The 21,113-nt window shown below is 38.5% G+C and overlaps 1 protein-coding gene across 1 annotated transcript in view; it reads right to left on the bottom strand.

The window, feature by feature from the left end:
• Window positions 1-315: 315 nt before the first annotated feature.
• Window positions 316-21,113, bottom strand: part of LOC132543787 (SH3 and multiple ankyrin repeat domains protein 1-like) — a 69,190-nt gene continuing 48,392 nt past the window's right edge. The window contains exons 15-20 of the mRNA XM_060207311.1: window positions 16,808-16,941; window positions 14,646-14,823; window positions 12,714-12,803; window positions 12,319-12,363; window positions 11,901-11,942; window positions 316-8,276 (exon numbers count right to left, since the gene is read on the bottom strand). Coding sequence (XP_060063294.1) covers window positions 5,125-8,276; window positions 11,901-11,942; window positions 12,319-12,363; window positions 12,714-12,803; window positions 14,646-14,823; window positions 16,808-16,941 — 3,641 coding nt within the window. The 3' untranslated portion in view covers window positions 316-5,124. The remainder of the gene's footprint in view (window positions 8,277-11,900; window positions 11,943-12,318; window positions 12,364-12,713; window positions 12,804-14,645; window positions 14,824-16,807; window positions 16,942-21,113) is intronic.

The following is a 21,113-nucleotide window of genomic DNA, read 5'->3' as shown; positions in this document are numbered from 1 at the left end:
ACATACATGTAGTTACAGACACAGGTGGGTTATTGAAGAACGATGATAGACATACATGTAGTTACAGACAGGTGGGTTATTGAAGAATGATGATGGACATACATGTAGTTACAGACACAGGTGGGTTATTGAAGAACGATGATGGACATACATGTAGTTACAGACACAGGTGGGTTATTGAAGAAGGATGATGGACATACATGTAGTTACAGACACAGGTGGGTTATTGAAGAACGATGATGGACATACATGTAGTTACAGACACAAGACATAAAACCTAATGAGTACAATATTTGTCAATATAATCACAAGTCATTTTTGCACTGTTCAAATTTTATTTCATCATATTATTGTGATCCATGAGGAATCATTGGATGATACGAAAATAACTTTTCTTGCAAAATAGCCAGAATCTGTTAAATACATGTGATATATTTAATATTCAAATTATTCATCATACTTGAAAATTAATAAATTATTTTCAGTGTATACCTTCGTCAATGATATTGTGTATATATCCTTTACTATGAAGTACACCAGTATAAACAATTTATAAAATAACTATGGCATCAAGCAGCGTTCAAACACCCTTACTTTACACTTTCTCATCACACCCGTAACTAATCTAGTCCGTAAGTACATCAAACAATATATATTACATAAAGATTCTTTGATTTCAATGAAATAAGCAAACAATGTAAACTGAATACCACAGCACAGAAGAAGATTTGGCCTTTTGCTGTGTAGCATGGAGAAAACAGAAATCAGTTTTTCCACCATTCCGTAAGACAACAAACAGATCATTTGATCTGTGATACAGGAGAGGAGGAAGGAAATGTTTAAGGAGATGACAAAACTAATACCCCTTGGAATGTATAAAATATGATGTAAATATGATATAAGTAACCAGTCTTGCATATTATAAATGTACATTGTAACGATGCTTTATAAGAATTGAAAAAGGTCATCATCTACACTGTAAATACCAGGCTTGATACATTCTTTAACATCCTCCATCTGGAGTGTACAACTTAATGATATTGCACAACAACCGAGGGAGTTTGGTATGGCTTTATAATATTGAACAGAACATTGTTAATCCTCCACAGTGGTTCTCTCTCCAGTATCTGTAACAATGACAGGCAAAATACTTACAGAGGAGCACAGGCTAGATTTCATTTTATTTCACTAATAAAGGAGGAATATTATAGTGACAGTGATACTGAGTTAATACATCATAATCACAGATCCAGTAGGATCCCAACGTGTGAGGAATGTGTAAGACAGTTCTGTATTTAAAGTCAATGACACAAAGATTTAGGCAGGCAATCCTCCTGATGCATAAAGAATCGGGCAGAAAATCCTACTGATGCATAAAGAATCGGGCAGAAAATCCTACTGATGCATAAAGAATCGGGCAGAAAATCCTACTGATGCACAAAGAATCGGACAGAAAATCCTACTGATGCACAAAGAATTGGACAGAAAATCCTACTGACGCACAAAGAATCGGACAGAAAATCCTACTGTTGCACAAAGAATTGGACAGAAAATCCTACTGATGCACAAAGAATCGGACAGAAAATCCTACTGATGCACAAAGAATTGGACAGAAAATCCTACTGATGCATAAAGAATCGGACAGAAAATCCTACTGATGCATAAAGAATTGGACAGAAAATCCTACTGATGCACAAAGAATCGGACAGAAAATCCTACTGATGCACAAAGAATCGGACAGAAAATCCTACTGATGCACAAAGAATTGGACAGAAAATCCTACTGATGCACAAAGAATCGGACAGAAAATCCTATTGATGCATAAAGATGAAACTGAATTGAAAAACTCATTTATTGTATACAGCTACATGTACAAATGTTTCTGATAAATTAGCTATATCAGATTTTGGCTTATATGTTACAACACCTGAGAATTTATACCCACAAACCTGATAAAGTGACAAGAGAAACATTCACATAAACACTTTTTTTATCATTTAAATTTCAATCAAGTTATTTGATCTACCAGTAATATAACTAAATTTCCACAAATTAAGTAAATGTAGTGTAAAATGAAAACCTACAAGTGATGCCAGCCCTGTAAATAAAAACAAAGTGACATTTGTTCACATATTTCCCGTCAAACTGAATCCAAGTATCAGTATTAATATAAACTATTGCACAAGTCACATGGCACACAATTTCCTATCCTGCCCAGTCGATACTGCAGCGTTTATTTGTTTCTTGTCCCGACCGATCCACACTACAGTGTTAATAACGACTATTAACGTCATACTTATTAACCTTCCAGTTACTTGTCATTAATTAACCCAGCTATCTAGCCTTCCCGTTACTTGTCATTAACTCAGCTATCTAGCCTTCCCGTTACTTGTCATTAACCCAGCTATCTAGCCTTCCCGTTACTTGTCATTAATTAACTCAGCTATCTAGCCTTCCAGTTACTTGTCATTAACTCAGCTATCTAGCCTTCCAGTTACTTGTCATTAACCCAGCTATCTAGCCTTCCAGTTACTTGTCATTAATTAACCCAGCTATCTAGCCTTCCAGTTACTTGTCATTAATTAACCCAGCTATCTAGCCTTCCAGTTACTTGTCATTAATTAACCCAGCTATCTAGCCTTCCAGTTACTTGTCATTAATTAACCCAGCTATCTAGCCTTCCAGTTACTTGTCATTAACTCAGCTATCTAGCCTTCCAGTTACTTGTCATTAACTCAGCTATCTAGCCTTCCCGTTACTTGTCATTAACCCAGCTATCTAGCCTTCCAGTTACTTGTCATTAACCCAGCTATCTAGCCTTCCAGTTACTTGTCATTAACCCAGCTATCTAGCCTTCCAGTTACTTGTCATTAACCCAGCTATCTAGCCTTCCAGTTACTTGTCATTAACCCAGCTATCTAGCCTTCCAGTTACTTGTCATTAACTCAGCTATCTAGCCTTCCCGTTACTTGTCGTTAATTAACCCAGCTATCTAGCCTTCCAGTTACTTGTCATTAATTAACCCAGCTATCTAGCCTTCCAGTTACTTGTCATTAATTAACCCAGCTATCTAGCCTTCCAGTTACTTGTCATTAACTCAGCTATCTAGCCTTCCCGTTACTTGTCATTAATTAACCCAGCTACCTAGCATAACCTCATACTCCACTCCACAACAGGTAAACTTTGATCAAATGGCTGCTTTTATGGGTAACCATGAACCTGCTAACAGTTTCTATGGCCAACTATAGCCCTAATATTTAGATTCAGTGGGTAACCATGAACCTGCTAACAGTTTCTATGGCCAACTATAGCCCTAATATTTAGATTCAGAGGGTAACCATGAACCAATAATAAGTCTGCCAGTCTGGGTAACCTTACACCCTCTATATGGGTAAGGATAAACCTAAAGACATTTCTATAGGAAAACAAGTACCTGTAATCTGAGTCTGTTAAAATAAGGAAACCATGGACATCATAATCATTTTCTTCTGGTAAACATGAATCAGTTTGGAGCTGATGAAGAAATGTCTCCTAATCTGGAGGAACTTTCATATTAAAATGAGAAAACTGAGTGACAGATCAATGGATTAGACTCTTCTTTGTATTATAGGGAAGAGACAGAACTTTTACTTTGAGACAATTAGGTTTTTGAAGGAGGTTGTATATTAAACAACAAGGAAATTTTCTTTTTCCATTAATTATTCTTATACAAATAAAATGAGTATAAAGTAGTTAATTTCTGTTTAATGCATCACTATAATTGATTACATATGTCTGATATAGAACTCAATTTCTATATATTTAGGTCATGTGACCTTAACGGATAAATGTCACTGTATACTGATGAAATATTAAGTAGGTCATTTTGACCTTTATGAAATGTGAATTACACAAAACATAAACATTACATGGTACATGTTAACACACACTGGTGATGTGAACTACGTTTACACTAAATGGCAGGTAAAAATAAACAAGGATTTAAATGTTGCTTTCTCTACAGATCGATCTTCATTACAAGTAAAAAATGTTTTTAATTTTCAATTCATGGGTGTATGTTATATTCAACTGAATAGAAATTCATATCTTATGATTTTATACAAGATGATGTCCCAGCTTACTACCTAAGTACTGTCTAACTCTGATTTGCAGGATCATGTTTGGATAGCCAAATATTTTCTCTTATAAACTGAATATTGGGTATGATTAAATGATATCACTCTACCTTGCTATCCTCTGATATATCAAATGAAAGGAGAAAACAAATCGCTGTAGTTATATGTATACTGTATGTACAAACACAACCATCACTGAGTACTAAGGGAATAACTGACCCAATATTATAGGTACCTGTATAGTGCAGAATCTGTATAAATATACCTATATCTACTGTATCAATGTTGTAATATCACATTTGTTCTTTTAAGACTCAACACTGCAATGTCAAGTCTGGCAAGGGAAACAACTCTGTAGATCTCTAAGCATAAGAAAAAAAGAGCCAATAAAATGAACACACATATAGCACGATTGCATGACTTTTCCAGTTTGGAAGACAAATGTACACTTCCCACATCATCACTACAACAATTTTAACAACAATCCCCCGGATATCAATCCACACCACAGATAATCCATGCAGTCTGTTGAATAATAATGCTGCTACAAGAAATCTCACCAATAAGAAAGCTATGTGTCCTTACACCATTGTTTGACAACATGGGGAGTGCACATCTCCCGTCACTGTGACCCACAAGACTTCACACAGATACATTGTTGGGTAAATGTTACTGGCCACCATCATCAAGTCACTAACTTCACTGAACTCTGAGTATATACCCGATTCTCCTGGAATGTATCCCATTATCTATATAGAATAGTTCACCTTTCACAATGTATATTCATCACAACACAGGTTCTACTTCACTTCTATATAAATGTGTGTGACCATTACGACACTCTGGTACATTCCTATGAATGATAAAATCTTATGTTCCTGTATACAAACTCTGTGTTCTGTTCACTGATTAATGCTGATCACGAGATCAATACCACCACAGCTTTAATCCATTAGAGTTTGCAATAACGTATACACTGTACCTGCAGTGTAAAACTAGACTGGTGACCTCAAGACAAACTACTGCTACGCATCGCAGCTTTCTTTATGGAGCGTTCAAGGTTCATGCGGTGCCCTACCTGTGTGACACCCAACTCTATATAATCATTGCGTGTGAGCCCTGCCAGTTTTTTCCCATCAATACAGTGTTCCTGGAAACTAGGTTTGTATGATGCCATGTTTAGACTATCTAACCAATCAAGAACATCGAGACATTGCCATGTGTCAACAGCCTTAGAGGAAAATGGCTTGTTTGTTCTCACTGGCTTTACTATTACATTATTGTTTTTGTTACTCTCAAAGTCTGGAGGTGGAGGGATCACAGCGGGCATTTCATCATACCCCTGGTCTGTGTTATCATCAAAGCCTGGGGGAGGTGGAGGGATGAGGTCCTCGTAGGAATTTTTCTTAGATAAACTGTAGCCGGAGTCAGCATGTTCATCTGACAGTGTAGACAGAGTAGAGACAGACGATACCACACTGTCTGTGTCCTCATGTTTGTAACCTGAAGGAGGTGGAATGATATCCACATGTATCATGTCCCCAAACTCAGGAGGTGGTGGTAGAGCACTAGACTTGCCTGTATCTGTGGGCGAACTGTCTGTTGTCACCCCCTGAACTTTGTAGTGTGGAGATTTGGGGGAAGTTGCATGCACTTTTCCGTTTGTTACTTCAACTTTTTTATTTTTCTCAAAGCTTGCAATCCTGTCACGTATAGAGGTGGTGCGAGATATCAGGTCGGTGTCCCTGGATGCTTTTAGAGGGGTAGGGGCCAAGCTTTTACCTGCAACCCCATTGACTTTAGGTTTGTGTTTGGTGTTGAAGAGCTGGGTACTAGTGGTGAGAGGTGTAGGTGATGTGGGTTTGCCTGAGTACTGGATGGAGTTTGCCTCCTTCACAACTGGTTTAGGTGGTTCAGACTTGGCTCGTGCTGTAGTTGCAGTGATAGTAGTGTGAGTTGGACTTCCTGTGGAGAGTGATGAGCTACTTGCTTTTTTCTGTAGCCAGTCTTGTCGGGCTTTCTCTGCCATTGCTAGGAAATCTGTAGTAGTTTTCTTTTCATTCTTGTCAGATTCTACTGACTTCTGCTTGGTCACAACCTTTTTATTCTCAGTGGATTTACCCACAGCGTTACTATCAAACAATGGTATCATTGGAGCAGAGGCTGTAGTTTTCTTGTTGACAATTTCTGTCTTAGTTTCCACTTTCATCTCAACTTTGGGTGTAATCTTTGTCTCAACCTTTGGTGTGACCTTTGTCTCGACCTTTGGTATGACCTTTGTCTCAGCCTTGGGTGAGACATTTGTAGACACCTTTGACGGTCCCACTGTGCTTTGTTTGGCTTTAGAGATGACAATTGGGGTTGTTTTCGATTTCTGTGTTTCTTGTGTCTTTGCTTCTGTTTTTTTGCCTATACTTTCACTTGAAAAGGAAAGTTTGGCCGACTGAAGTTTCTTGGTTTTGTGTAACTTGGACTCAATCTGGTCAAGAATATCTGTATCTGACTTCTGCTCCAGGTGTTGTCGTCGTCTTGCTACAGCTGCTATAATGGCTGCCTGATTATCATTCGGATCTGGTTTTCTCTGAGTAACAGGTGTTACTTTAGGTCCTTCATTCTCCATCCTGTTACGTCGTTTCTCTACTGCAGCCAAGATGTCCCCAGTCGGCAGTAGTGAAGTTGTAGGACCATCACCTGTCTGTCGCATGCCTACCTTGGGAGAGGATGACTGTTCCTGGGCTGGAGGAGGAGGAGGAGGAGGAGGTGGGGGTGCCGGTGGGGCAGGAGGGGGAGGAGCAAACACTGGCAACTCCTCCACTTCCTCCTTTACAATTTCCTCTACCTGTTTCTCTTTTGGAGTTTCTTGTCTAACTGGTGATGGTTGACGTGCAGGTGAGGCTTGTCTGGCTGTAGGTGCACTTGGCGATGCTTGGCGGGCAGGGGAGGCTTGCCTAGATGATGAAGGTGTGGCATTTGCCTTTGGTGATGGAGGTGAGGATGCCTTCGGTGAATGAGGAGGCTGTGTCTTTGTTGGGGGCTTAGGGGCAGGCTCCCTAGGAGGGGGAGGGATCTGCACATCTTTTTGTTTCTTTGAGACTGGGGAGGATGGGATATCTGAACGTTTGATCGTTAACTGTTTTGCTGATTCTGACTTTGACTTCCTGTCTCCGACTGATATGACAGTTACAGAGTTACGGGCCTTGTCATTCTCCTCATCGCTCTCCACATCATAGTCTGGCTCTGGCTCAGACACCTTTTTCTTTCGCATGTGGACATCTGCTGTGACAAGAAGCTGAGCATTGGGATGTTTCTGTAAAAACTTCTGTGCATTGTCATTCACCCTGTCTTCAGCAAATGATACAGAGTGTTTCTCTGAGGCATCATCATGACTACTATCAGACCGTTTGGAGGCACTACTAACATTCCTCTGATGTGATGTTGTAACATCCACTGTAGATTTGATTTTGATTTTGGGCTCATCTGTCACTTTGACCTGATTGGTTGGTTTGAAACTGGATTGATCTGATTGGTCAACAACTTGACTAGATTTTATTTCAGTTGTTGTGGCATACACTTTTTTATTTGTACTGATTGTCACTAGTTCTGTCTTTGCTGGTCGCACAGGTTCAACATTTTTGGGTGGCGCTGGTGCCTGTCGTTTTGGTACGTTGTTGCTACCTGGGGGAGGTGGAGGTGGTGCTTTAGGTCGCTCACTTGTGGCTGTTTTTAGGTTGCCTGTAGATCCGCCATAAGAAGAAGCACTCTTTAATGACACACTGTCAGCACCATCATAGTCATATTTGTCTACTACATCCCCAGAACCACTTGCAGTGCGTTTGTGTTTGGAAGCCACACTTGGCACTGCTACTGGAGTGGCATACACTGGCTCATTCCGTTTTCCTTCCAGAAGGTCAGATGTACTTCGTGACCTTTCCATACTGATAATGGACCCACCTGAAGTTTTCTTTTGGTGATATTTTTTAATCCTCATTTCCGATGGACTCATGTATTTTTCAGATGAATGTGCACCTCCATTTTCCAAGCCTCCAAGCTCCACACACGAGACGCGTTTGGCAGAGTGACTGGATCGTATTGATGCCGTCTTCTGCTCCTGTGACATCACTTCCTGTTTGTCATTTTCAGCCAACACCTTGTCTAGTTGATCTGTGAAGGATAAAAACCTCTTGTTAAAACATGTCGGATTCAAAGAACAAAACAAATAAAATAACTGAACTGAACAGAAGCTATTGAATAGCAATTTTGTGAAGAGTTAACTCCCTTTGAAAACTATGAAAGCTTTGTCACCAATTTTACGTTTGTTGTCTCTCTTTTTTTTCATATTGCTACATTTCTACCAAATTCATAAAGAATTCTAATGGTACCAAACATGTGATGTGCTAAGTATAATGTTATATATAATATAATGTTAAGAAAAATGCATTAAAAAGCCAAAAATAATATTGAGTGGAAACATGTAAGCTCTGTACATCATTTATAGCCAGTGATGGTATCTTAATTTGTAAAGCAGCTAGAATCGCAAAGACTGTTTGTTCAGTTGTAGCTGAAAACGGTGTAGATCGTGATATCACTTTTTACATTTTTGTTAGTAATCTACTTCACTAGTACATGGTACAATATGATGCATGTGGTTATTCAAGAGAAAATACCTGAAACATTATAAACAAGAAAATAAACTAGATAAAAATTATAAAGCATTGATCCACAATGATAACTGTGTAATATTGGCCAGATTCCTGTGGATATAAGTGGTTATAATGCTGATGGTGTCTGAGGAAGGATGGCCCTGTAAACATTGTCAGTAGGGCTGATGGTGTCTGAGGGAGGATGGCCCTGTAAACAGTCAGTGGGGCTGATGGTGTCTGAGGAAGGATGGCCCTGTAAACATTGTCAGTGGGACTGATGGTGTCTGAGGAAGGATGGCCCTGTAAACATTGTCAGTGGGACTGATGGTGTCTGAGGAAGGATGGCCCTGTAAACATTGTCAGTGGGACTGATGGTGTCTGAGGAAGGATAGCCCTGTAAACATTGTCAGTGGGACTGATGGTGTCTGAGGAAGGATGGCCCTGTAAACATTGTCAGTGGGGCTGATGGTGTCTGAGGAAGGATGGCCCTGTAAACATTGTCAGTAGGGCTGATGGTGTCTGAGGAAGGATGGCCCTGTAAACATTGTCAGTAGGGCTGATGGTGTCTGAGGAAGGATGGCCCTGTAAACAGTCAGTGGGGCTGATGGTGTCTGAGGAAGGATGGCCCTGTAAACATTGTCAGTAGGGCTGATGGTGTCTGAGGAAGGATAGCCCTGTAAACATTGTCAGTGGGACTGATGGTGTCTGAGGAAGGATGACCCTGTAAACATTGTCAGTGGGACTGAGGGAGGATGGCCCTGTAAACATTGTCAGTAGGGCTGATGGTGTCTGAGGAAGGATGGCCCTGTAAACATTGTCAGTAGGACTGATGGTGTCTGAGGAAGGATGGCCCTGTAAACATTGTCAGTAGGACTGATGGTGTCTGAGGGAGGATGGCCGTGTAAACATTGTCAGTGGGACTGATGGTGTCTGAGAAGGATGGCCCTGTAAACATTGTCAGTAGGACTGATGGTGTCTGAGGGAGGATGGCCGTGTAAACATTGTCAGTGGGACTGATGGTGTCTGAGAAAGGAAGGTGCTGTGGGACTGAATGTGCATAGGAAGCCTTAGTAGTTTGCTGGTAGGGATATTAACTTTTTTCTCAACTAAAAAAAGTCTCTGTTATATGTGATTGCAAGTCTTTTTATGTAAAACCTTCATGTTAAAGCTCAGGTGTGCTGAAAGTCATCTGTTTGCTCTGAAGTTTAACACATACTATCACACAAACTACTATTGTCTATACTGTACTGTCCTGACTGCCATTCTCACAACTACCATATAATCCTTGTAACTAAATAAAATGGTTCTAATGCATTCTGTCATATAAACATGAAATGATATCATGTATTTCTGTAATAACCAATTAAACAAATTCAGTAATCAATACGATGGATTTTTTATTTTGACTTGTAACTATGGAAGGATGCATTATTTGATAATAAATGTGAAAAAAAAGCCTTCCAATCAGTTTGCTGGTAAAAATAACTTTTTCACCAAAAACATCTCTGTTATATGTGATTGCAAGTCTTTTTATGTAAAACCTTCATGTTAAAGCTCAGGTGTGCTGAAAGTCATCTGTTTGCTCTGAAGTTTAACACATACTATCACACAAACTACTATTGTCTATACTGTACTGTCCTGACTGCCATTCTCACAACTACCCTATAATCCTTGTAACTAAATAAAATTGTTCTAATGCATTCTGTGATATAAACATGAAATGATATCATGTATTTCTGTACATAACCAATTAAGTACAAATTCAGTAATCAATACGATGGATTTTTTATTTTGACTTGTAACTATGGAGACATGCATTATTTGATAATAAAAAGAAAAAAAACCAATCCAATCACCGCTTCAAGGTAAAAATAACTCATTCACCAAAAACATTCAGGTATCAAACAGTCAACCAAATAGGACATAAACTCATTCACCAAAAACATTCAGGTATCAAACTTTCATCCAATACATCCACACCCAGTACCGTCAAACACAAGGGGTAAGAATGGAGCTAATTAAAGTCAGAGGAGATAAGTCTGAGGTAACATATCCTTGTCTGAGTATAGGATGGAGACATGTTTTGAGAGTTATGGGGAGGTGGGATCATCCATAGAATTTCAATATTGTATACAAGGCAAGGACATGTAGAATAAAATTTGATGGGATTGAGGTAATGCTGAGAAGGGAGGGATGTGGTGTTGTTTGGGGTGAAACTAATGACAATGCTTAATATCATACTTATCGGATAGCAATGTAGAAGACAAAGCAGTAGGGGGTTAATGAGGAAAACAAGCTGGTGCAGAGTCTTTTGAGTGACAGACTAGATCAAACTCAGAGGTCAGACCAGATAGAGGTCAAGTCTTGTGGGACAGATCAAACACTGGTCTTATGTGGGACATACCAAGCACTGGAGGACTTGTGTGGGACAGACCAGATACTGGACTTGTGTGGGACAGATCAAACACTGGTCTTATGTGGGACAGACCCAGCACTGGAGAACCTTTGTGGGACAGAACAGACACTGGACTTGTGTGGGACAGACCAAGCACTGGAGAACTTGTGTGGGACAGACCAGACACTGGACTTGTGTGGGACAGACCAAGCACTGGAGAACTTGTGTGGGACAGACCAGACACTGGACTTGTGTGGGACAGACCAGACACTGGACTTGTGTGGGACAGACCAAGCACTGGAGAACTTGTGTGGGACAGACCAGACACTGGACTTGTGTGGGACAGACCAAGCACTTAAGAAATTGTGTGGGACAGACCAGGCACTGGAGAACCTGTGTGGGACAGACCAGACACTGGACTTGTGTGGGACAGACCAAGCACTGGAGAACTTGTGTGGGACAGACCAGGCACTGGAGAACCTTTGTGGGACAGACCAGACACTAGACTTGTGTGGGACAGACCAAGCACTGGAGAACTTGTGTGGGACAGACCAGATACTGGACTTGTGTGGGACAGACCAAGCACTTAAGAAATTGTGTGGGACAGACCAGGCACTGGTCTTATTTGGGACAGATCAAGCACTGGAGAACTTAAAGAGACCAAGCCTTGTTTGGGACAGACTAGATAGAGCTAATAGGTGTGGTACAAGCATGAAGTGTACTGATATGCTACTAGGAGAAACATTTTACCAGGTGGTAGTGGAGCTTGTACTGATTTTCTTTTTGTTCCAGCTGTGAAACCACAAATAAAACAAATGTGTCACACAAGTGGGTTGGAGCAAATAAAAAATAGATGTGTAAAAACAGAGTTACAGCAAAACCAAAAATCTCACATCGAAAATTGGTCACACAGAATTATAAAATATAATCTTTATCACATTTTAAGAAAAAAAAAATATGCTAAAAAAGACAGAACAAGTCTTACTGAAAAGTGTGTGTTGATCTAAAAATACCATGATAACTGTTATATATGTCATTTACTGTTTTCATATTCTTGCAAAAAAAAATTTAAAAAAGCAAACAAAATATCATCTGCAAATAAGGGTATATGGGAAGGGTATCTGTTTGTGGTGAAGGCTTCGTGCAGAACTTGTAAACAAGATTTTACCCCGATTAATGACTTTCTTTGCTGATTCCTTTTCCATGTCTTTTTCTTAAATCAGATAAAACAGAATTTTAGTCCTCAACACAATGACACATCATCTGACAAGTGTGGATAGAATGGTAACATTTTACTGTTAACATTAAAACACCACTCCTACAGTAATAATCCTTTACTGAGTATACTCCTTTATTTACATATACCAGGATACTTTTAATTCTTTATACCTATATGGTGGTGATGGTTTTGAAACCTTAATGCAGACAAGTTTTCATTTTTAAGTAAAATATCAGCAATTTAAATGAAGGTCTAATTAGTTACACCAGTTAGTGATACACACTGTGTCCTGGGTTGTGATTGGCTGAAAAGAAAGATTGATTCTGATTGGATATTTTAGTTACCTAGTTCTGCCATGCCCTCTGCGATCTGCTTGCCCTGGGTCTTGGTCAGAGAGATAGATGTGTGAGGGTTACGCTGGGGAGGCTGGGGCGCTGCAAACAGATCCATTGTTAGTTATAATACATGCACCTATCATGCTGGTTGTATACACCCAGAAAACAATCTAAGGGAGTATATACATTTATTACTGGCAACCATACCTTATACACATATAGATGTAGATATTTCAAAGATAACATAAATCAAACCTTTTTCTGCTTTAATCTATTTTCTTTAATTTTATTTTAATTAGGATTGGTTGTAAACACATCTCGAAGATTTTGCCTTTCAATAATTAAACATCCATTAAAGTCCATTGTAACCTTATCCTTGGAAGATTCTGTCATTTTTAATTACAATTATCCAAACAATGCACAAAAATCGATCCTGACTTAAATTGTCTCTTCAATCACAGCCTTAATCAACAGATTGCTTCTTTAATCAGCTGATGGTCTTTCTACACATGTATTTACATAAGGTAGGATGTTGCCACTGACGTCTACTGGTAAGCTACACCATCACATCAGACTCTAGAGGGGATTTATCACATAGCTACCCCGTTATCAGTTGTTTTATTTTCTGGGTTTATCGCCCCATAAACAGCACGGTTCACTATCATTTGAACAACATACTGGAAGTCTGTCACATGACATAATTAGGGTAAAGTTTCACCAAAGAGCATCAAACCAGGCACCTCTTATAATCATTTGACTATGTGTAAGCCAACCCTGAGACTACTGACTGAGCTATTGCGGCTCTTCACTATTGTAAGTTTAATAACATCCACTACATTATCATTTTGTTATCACAGACATTTCATTTGATCACGCTCGTAACTCTGTCACATCATAGATACCTTGTGATGCCATCAGGGCTGTCACCAAAGAAATTGATATAGAAATCGAAGTTATGTGATAAATAGAATCTTACATTCCTTTACATTTAATGTGAGATTTATAAAACTAGACTTATATTTTTCATTTCACCTCACCAGAGACTCAGTAAAATGAACAATTCTTACTACATATCCCTAATGGATGGAAAGTGAAGAAAAATTCTCTGTATATAGGAGGACATAACATTGTTTCATCAATTTATACCAACACCATCTATTCCATACTAAACCAAATCTAAGGGTCACATATTAACACTGGGTAGTTTTAATGCAATTATTGACACAGCATGTTGAGTAATAATTGTACGACAAAAAAATACACTGATGACATTAACTTGATAAATTTAATAACATTCACAGAGTGTTGAGAAGGTGTCAGAGTTCTACAATTAAGTACAGCATGCTAAGACTTTCTAGTGTAAAACTGTCATCCCCTGACAAAACGCCACCTCAGAATATCCACCTATACAACAAAGTTATCTCTTTTCCTCAAAACATTTTATGTAATTTTTTATCCCGTTAATTAGATGTCATCGTCGTCGTCTTTGTCGTCGTCGTCGTCGTCACAGACAATGACAATCCCTATTGATTTTTATTTTTCAGACTACAGAGACAGAGGCAGGCTTTATAATGTGGAATAACCTGAATGACCACCTGTCTTTCTTGATCTAAATCATTTCTCTCGTTTGCCTGTGGGAGACTACGAATCCTACCCTATATCTCCATATCTGTAGTGTTTTATACCATCTCCATATCTGTAGTGTTTTATACCATCTCCATATCTGTAGTGTTTTATACCATCACCATACTTGTGGTGTTTTATACCATCTCCATACTTGTGGTGTTTTATACCATCACCATACTTGTGGTGTTTTATACCATCTCCATACCTGTAGTGTTTCCTACCTAAGTCTCTGTTGTTTCCCTATGGCAGGTTGAATATCTAACCCTATTTTATACTTTAGTGTTCTTTATGACCTCTATACTCCTATATACCCACCAGCTTTCTTGCCCCCGCGGGTAGGGAGTGTCATCGATCCATCTTGGTGCTGAAGCCACTGGTCAGCTGTCTCCTGCCGCTGTACTGTGACCACTTTCATGGCGAGGGTGTCGCCCGCCTGTCGAATCAGCTGCACCACACGATCATGTGAAGCTCGTACCACATTCTCTCCATTGATCTGAAATAAAGAAGGATTAAAATACATAAGTAATATCAAGATACAGTAAAAGTGACAAGATAAAGAAAACAGAGATTTTGTAATATCATATTTACAGATCTAGGCCCCAAATATCACACAGGAGTGTAGTATCATATTAACATATCTGGGCCCTAACATCACACAGGAGTGTAATATCATATTAACATATCTGGGCCCTAACATCACACAGGAGTGTAATATCATATTTACAGATCTGGGCCCCTAACATCACACAGGAGTGTAGTATCGTATTTACAGATCTGGGCCCCTAACATCACACAGGAGTGTAATATCATATTTACATATCTTGGCCCCTAACATCACAGAGGAAGTATGATATCGTATTTACAGATCTGGGCCCCTTAACATCACACAGGAAGTATGATATTGTATTTACAGATCTGGGCCACTTAACATCACACAGGAAGTATGATATCGTATTTACAGATCTGGGCCCCTAACATTACACAGGAAGTATGATATCGTATTAACAGATCTGGGCCCCTAACATCACACAGGAAGTATGATATCGTATTTACAGATCTGGGCCCCTTAACATCAATTATTCTGGTTTTGAAAAAATATACCCTTGAAAATGTATACCTTATCATATTGACAATTATAACTATTCATGTAATCAAAAGATTTTAAGGTAATGTCATTTCCATTTAAGTAGAATAATGTCTTTGATTATTCATAACAAATATCTGCTGGTACAAATCACAATTGGTGATAACAGAAGCCAACGCCTACAAAGTCAACACAAATGAGCCCTTATTTAAAACTATCAATGGCTCGTGATTCATGTTCAGCTGGCTCCATCCCAATCTAAACAAAACACTGTGATTTTTACCTTTTTTTCTGCATTTCCTTTCCGATTAATCTCGACATACATACAGGATATAGATTGATTACTAACACATCCAGACTAGAGATATTTTCCTACCACAAGTGAAATCTCTAAAACTATTATTTACTTCATGGGGCTCAATTTGTAGTTTTTCAAAAATATTTGTTTTGGTAAGCACTTGATTTTATTAATTAATCTTGCTCACAACATCCAGTAGAATATGTACTATAATCCATGTCAACTTTTATGTACCATTTTGAGGACATACACAGAGTTATCTATGATTTAAACAAATCTTTAAAAAACTCGAAAAATTAATAATTTGACAAAACTATGTATTTGGTATGATGATCTGTATTAAATTTTTGCTCTCCCTTTACTTAAGCTATTGGTGATTGCATATATTCATTTGAATTTCTTCGACCTTTGAATGTTTTAAAATTATATCATGCCAGGCTACCCAGACAAGGCTGACCCCATAACCCCAGTTATCACAGATTGTCAGATCACATGACAACTACATGTTAACCTCATACCTACATAGGATCAACACCTGAACACAAATATGTAGGTCAGGTACCTATCCCCTATTCAAAGAATGAAATCTTCTTTCTGTTTCCAGAAACTATTTTATCAAACATTATCAATATCAGGTCGATTTCTCATCTGTTCAAGTGTCACATGACTCAGGTATATGTATACACATTCTAGATTATGTCATTCCAAGCTATAACAGTATTTTATGATAAGCTGTGAGAGATCTAATATTATCCAAGATATTAGGATAAAATATAATGGCTACTTACACATTATAGTATTACATTACAGTTACCTCCCTTTAATATAATAAATATACTGAAATAATATCGTTGTAAAGAAGGATATAGCCTTAAGTGTGACAGCTCATTACTGCTGTCTGGATACAACAGCAGCCATCAAACAATAAACATTTAATGAAAACATTCCTAACATCTTATTATTATGGTTTATAGTGACATAAGGAAGCTGAGAAATTACTGTAGCACCACAGTGATAAACATTTAATGAAAACATTCCTAACATCTTATTATGAGATAAGGGGGAGACAACTGCATTAGAGGGGAGGTAACTTACTTCCAATAAGAAATCTCCAGACTTGAGTCCTGCTCTGTCCGATCGACTTCCTGGGTCAACACTGTCCAGGTACTGAAGGGCAGGAAACTCTGCTGTGGGACAAAAGTCGAGTTCTCCAGTTGCATTTGTCTGGGCTGTAACAAATGGAGAAAAGTTAGAACATGTTATCTTCATGGTGTGATTAGTTTTAGATCTACATTTAACAACCAATAGTCATTACCAGGTTCAATAGATTTCTTTCTCTTTTTGGCCAAGAATCCTCTACTAAGGCTCCTTTTCCAAGTTTTAAGAACACTTTCGTCAGGTGTTTGTGATGTGACAGACACTGTGTCTGTCTGTGTGTCTGATTCCACATCTACCCCTGCTGACTTTGTATGTTTGGCAGAGAAGCTGACGGTTCGTCCTGACTTAACAACATTTCCCATCCTGAGCAACGTCAGCCACTATTTTAGAAATACCTCTCTAGGAGCGACAGTAATTTTGATTATCACAAAATACCTCTCTAGGAGCGACAGTCATTTGATTATCACAAAATACCTCTCTAGAAGCGACAGTCATTTGATTATCACAAAATACCTCTCTAGGAGCGACAGTCATTTGATTATCACAAAATACCTCTCTAGGAGCGACAGTCATTTGATTATCACAAAATACCTCTCTAGCAGCGACAGTAATTTGATTATCACAAAATACCTCTCTAGGAGCGACAGTAATTTGATTATCATAAAATGCCATGACAGACACTTTCCATCATTATAAATTTTTTATGGAAAAGGCAATTCAATTATCAAAATGCATTTCTTTGAGAAACACAGGTGATTTCTGACAGGAGATCAATATTTTTGAACTTGAAGAAACATGAATACACAGCATTCTATTTCCAAATTCCTTCACCTTTAAGTACCAATTGTGTCTGGTAAACAAAAAACAAGTACTGATTCAGTTGTTACATCAAACCATATCAAATTTAAATTCAATTTCTGGTTACTTATCCAACTCCTTAAACACATCATTATCGACTTGGTCCACAACTCCTTAAACACATCATTATCGACTTGGTCCACAACTCCTTAAACACATCATTATCAACTTGGCCCACAACTCCATAAACACATCATTATCAACTTGGTCCACAACTCCTTAAACACATCATTATCGACTTGGTCCACAACTCCTTAAACACATCATTATCAACTTGGTCCACAACTCCTTAAACACATCATTATCAACTTGGTCCACAACTCCTTAAACACATCATTAGGCAGATGATTAACAGCGATGACAGTGAGAAATATGGTAGTCTTTCAACATCTCCATTTCTTGAAATATCTAACGTTTTAACTTTTCCATACACTCAAACATTATTATCAATAGAAAATGAAATCTTTTCCACCAGCACCAGTACATAAATATGTCAGATTGTGATATGGGTGAGGAATTTCTGTGGGAGTGTGTTTCATTCAACCCTGACCAATCTCTCTTGATAATCGCTGTCATGTTCAATACACTAGAAAGGTTATTAATACCAGGTGTATAAAGTGTACTTCAATACTCTTTGTTAGATCTCTTCTACAGCCTTACAACACAAAACACAGTGGAGTTTTTGCAACAAACATGCCTCTAATTATGACAGTGACATTGTACTTTTGTTGAGTGTAACAAAAGAACAAATTCACTTGATGAGCCTTGGACCTTACAGCTGACTTAACTTATAAGCATTTTAAACCTCAGATTCTTAAAGTCGACCAACTTTTTCAGTTCACTTGAACAGGTCTTGAAACAGGCAGTTGTTTGCAACAGATTTTGAGTTGGCCCAAGTTAATTATCTTTTGAGAAAACATTGACAGCAGGTATTTGAAACGTGTTAGAAAAGTAGGCAGTCAACTGTGAGATTTGGTGACCAGTGAAAACCATGAACAGTTAACAGAGAAGTGATACAACTCAGTAAACATCTATAGTGTTTTACACTAATTCTTGTTTTGTTGCGTTTTCCACAATAATGTCAACTTCATGGAATTTCAATGAAAAACACATGTACTTACTGTCAAATTTGCTACAATTGATGCAAGATTTACTGATATTTTTTGTGTAAAATCTTGAGACAAAATCTGGAATCTGTCTCCTAAATGAAGGAAGGTTGGTATATAAGCATTGAAACAAGGAGATGTGACTGTGGGTGTCAGTTTGATCTAGTAATGGTCACTCTACCTGAACAGTGACTACAAGGTCTCCTACTAAATATGTCAATTTGTCCATAAACATCAGTGTAATAGGCCAGAATGAATCATAAAGCTGACTGTTTGACACACTAAATAGATTTTTTATCTCAATACTACAGGGATTTGTTATATACATCTACACAATATACTGTAACTATTGGTCCTATGTCTAGAACTGTATCAGGGACTTACAACATAGAACTGTATCAAGGACTTACAACATAGAACTGTAGCCTTCTATTTATAACTTATAACAGAAAACATTTCAATGTCCTACATTTCTATTGACTGACCACAATGTGGGTCGCTGTACAATGATACTTATATCTGTCTGTGATTAGTTCATAAAAATAGTCTGAAGTCAAAATTTGGTTTTAATACAATTGATTGCCCCCAATATCCAGAAAGTTTGAGCTGTCCAATTCAACTGGGATGGTGACAAGTGTGTCAAACCTCAACCTCTTTCTTGTCTGATAGAGATTTACAAAATCTACAATATCACTTCTTGTTAACTCCGAAACATAACAACAATTATTTTGGAATATCGCTTGATTCACTATAATCAGACGCTACCATGGTATGTAGGATGAAATAAGAAAATAGGATGCTACTAGACCTTAGAATAGAGGTCTAGGTAAACTATTACAGCTTTCTATTGAAAACTCTTTGTTGATAATCTTTGTTAAAGAATGTCTCATATTTTCATTAAACATGCTATGTTGATTTTAAGATACATGCCTAATGTTACAATGCTGATCAGATTCGTGTCTAGAGACAACCAAACCTCTTCTCAATCATGTAGCAGTAATAATACACGTTCAACCAATCTCTAGTCAACACCATCCCCTCCAATCTCTAGACAACACCATCCCCTCCAATCTCTAGACAACACCATCCCCTCCAATCTCTAGACAACACCATCCCCTCCAATCTCTAGTCAACACCATCCCCTCCAATCTCTAGACAACACTATCCCCTCCAATCTCTAGACAACACTATCCCCTCCAATCTCTAGTCAACACCATCCCCTCCAATCTCTAGACAACACCATCCCCTCCAATCTCTAGACAACACCATCCCCTCCAATCTCTAGACAACACCATCCCCTCCAATCTCTAGACAACACCATCCCCTCCAATCTCTAGACAACACCATCCCCTCCAATCTCTAGTCAACACCATCTCCAATCTCTAGACAACACCATCCCCTCCAATCTCTAGACAACACCATCCCCTCCAATCTCTAGACAACACCATCCCCTCCAATCTCTAGACAACACCATCCCCTCCAATCTCTAGACAACACCATCCCCTCCAATCTCTAGACAACACCATCCCCTCCAATCTCTAGACAACACCATCCCCTCCAATCTCTAGTCAACACCATCCCCTCCAATCTCTAGACAACACCATCCCCTCCAATCTCTAGACAACACCATCCCCTCCAATCTCTAGACAACACCATCCCCTCCAATCTCTAGTCAACACCATCCCCTCCAATCTCTAGACAACACCATCCCCTCCAATCTCTAGTCAACACCATCCCCTCCAATCTCTAAACAACACCTTCCCCTCCAATCATTATGAACTCTAATTAAACCATGCAGCACCTGCTGGATTATAGCTATATCACCATTTACACCACCATCCCTGTACAGATATCAGGAATCGGGTAGATCTACTCAGAATGAAATAAGCTTTTTTATAACCAGAGCCTGTTTGAGGCTTTCCATTTCCCAGCATAGGGCAAAGATTTCTCCAAAACTTTAAAACACTATCAATAACCCTTAGGTACAATAGTCAAGAGACTGCTAATATACCATTGGTTAAAAGTGTGTCCAGGCAGTTGGCCTTTATTGACCCTATATTTGTGTTGATAATGGTCAACATACTGTTTACCTCAGACCACTGATATGTAGACTAATCCCTATAGTATCATTATTATCATGCTAATTTACTACAGGACACTGTACTATGGGCTTAAGGTGTGGTCCATCTCACCATAAAACAGGACCAACTTCATCTTTATGTCAAATTCCTTTGCCAACAAATTGTCTGATAATGTGATGTAAACTGGCTGTTATAAAA

This window comes from Ylistrum balloti, unplaced genomic scaffold, assembly GCF_031769215.1.
Source record: "Ylistrum balloti isolate Yb309-2 unplaced genomic scaffold, AGI_CSIRO_Ybal_v1 Utg369764, whole genome shotgun sequence".
NCBI lineage: Eukaryota > Metazoa > Mollusca > Bivalvia > Pectinida > Pectinidae > Ylistrum > Ylistrum balloti.
Note: the sequence above shows the minus strand (reverse complement) of the source record. Positions and strands in the feature narration are given on the sequence as shown.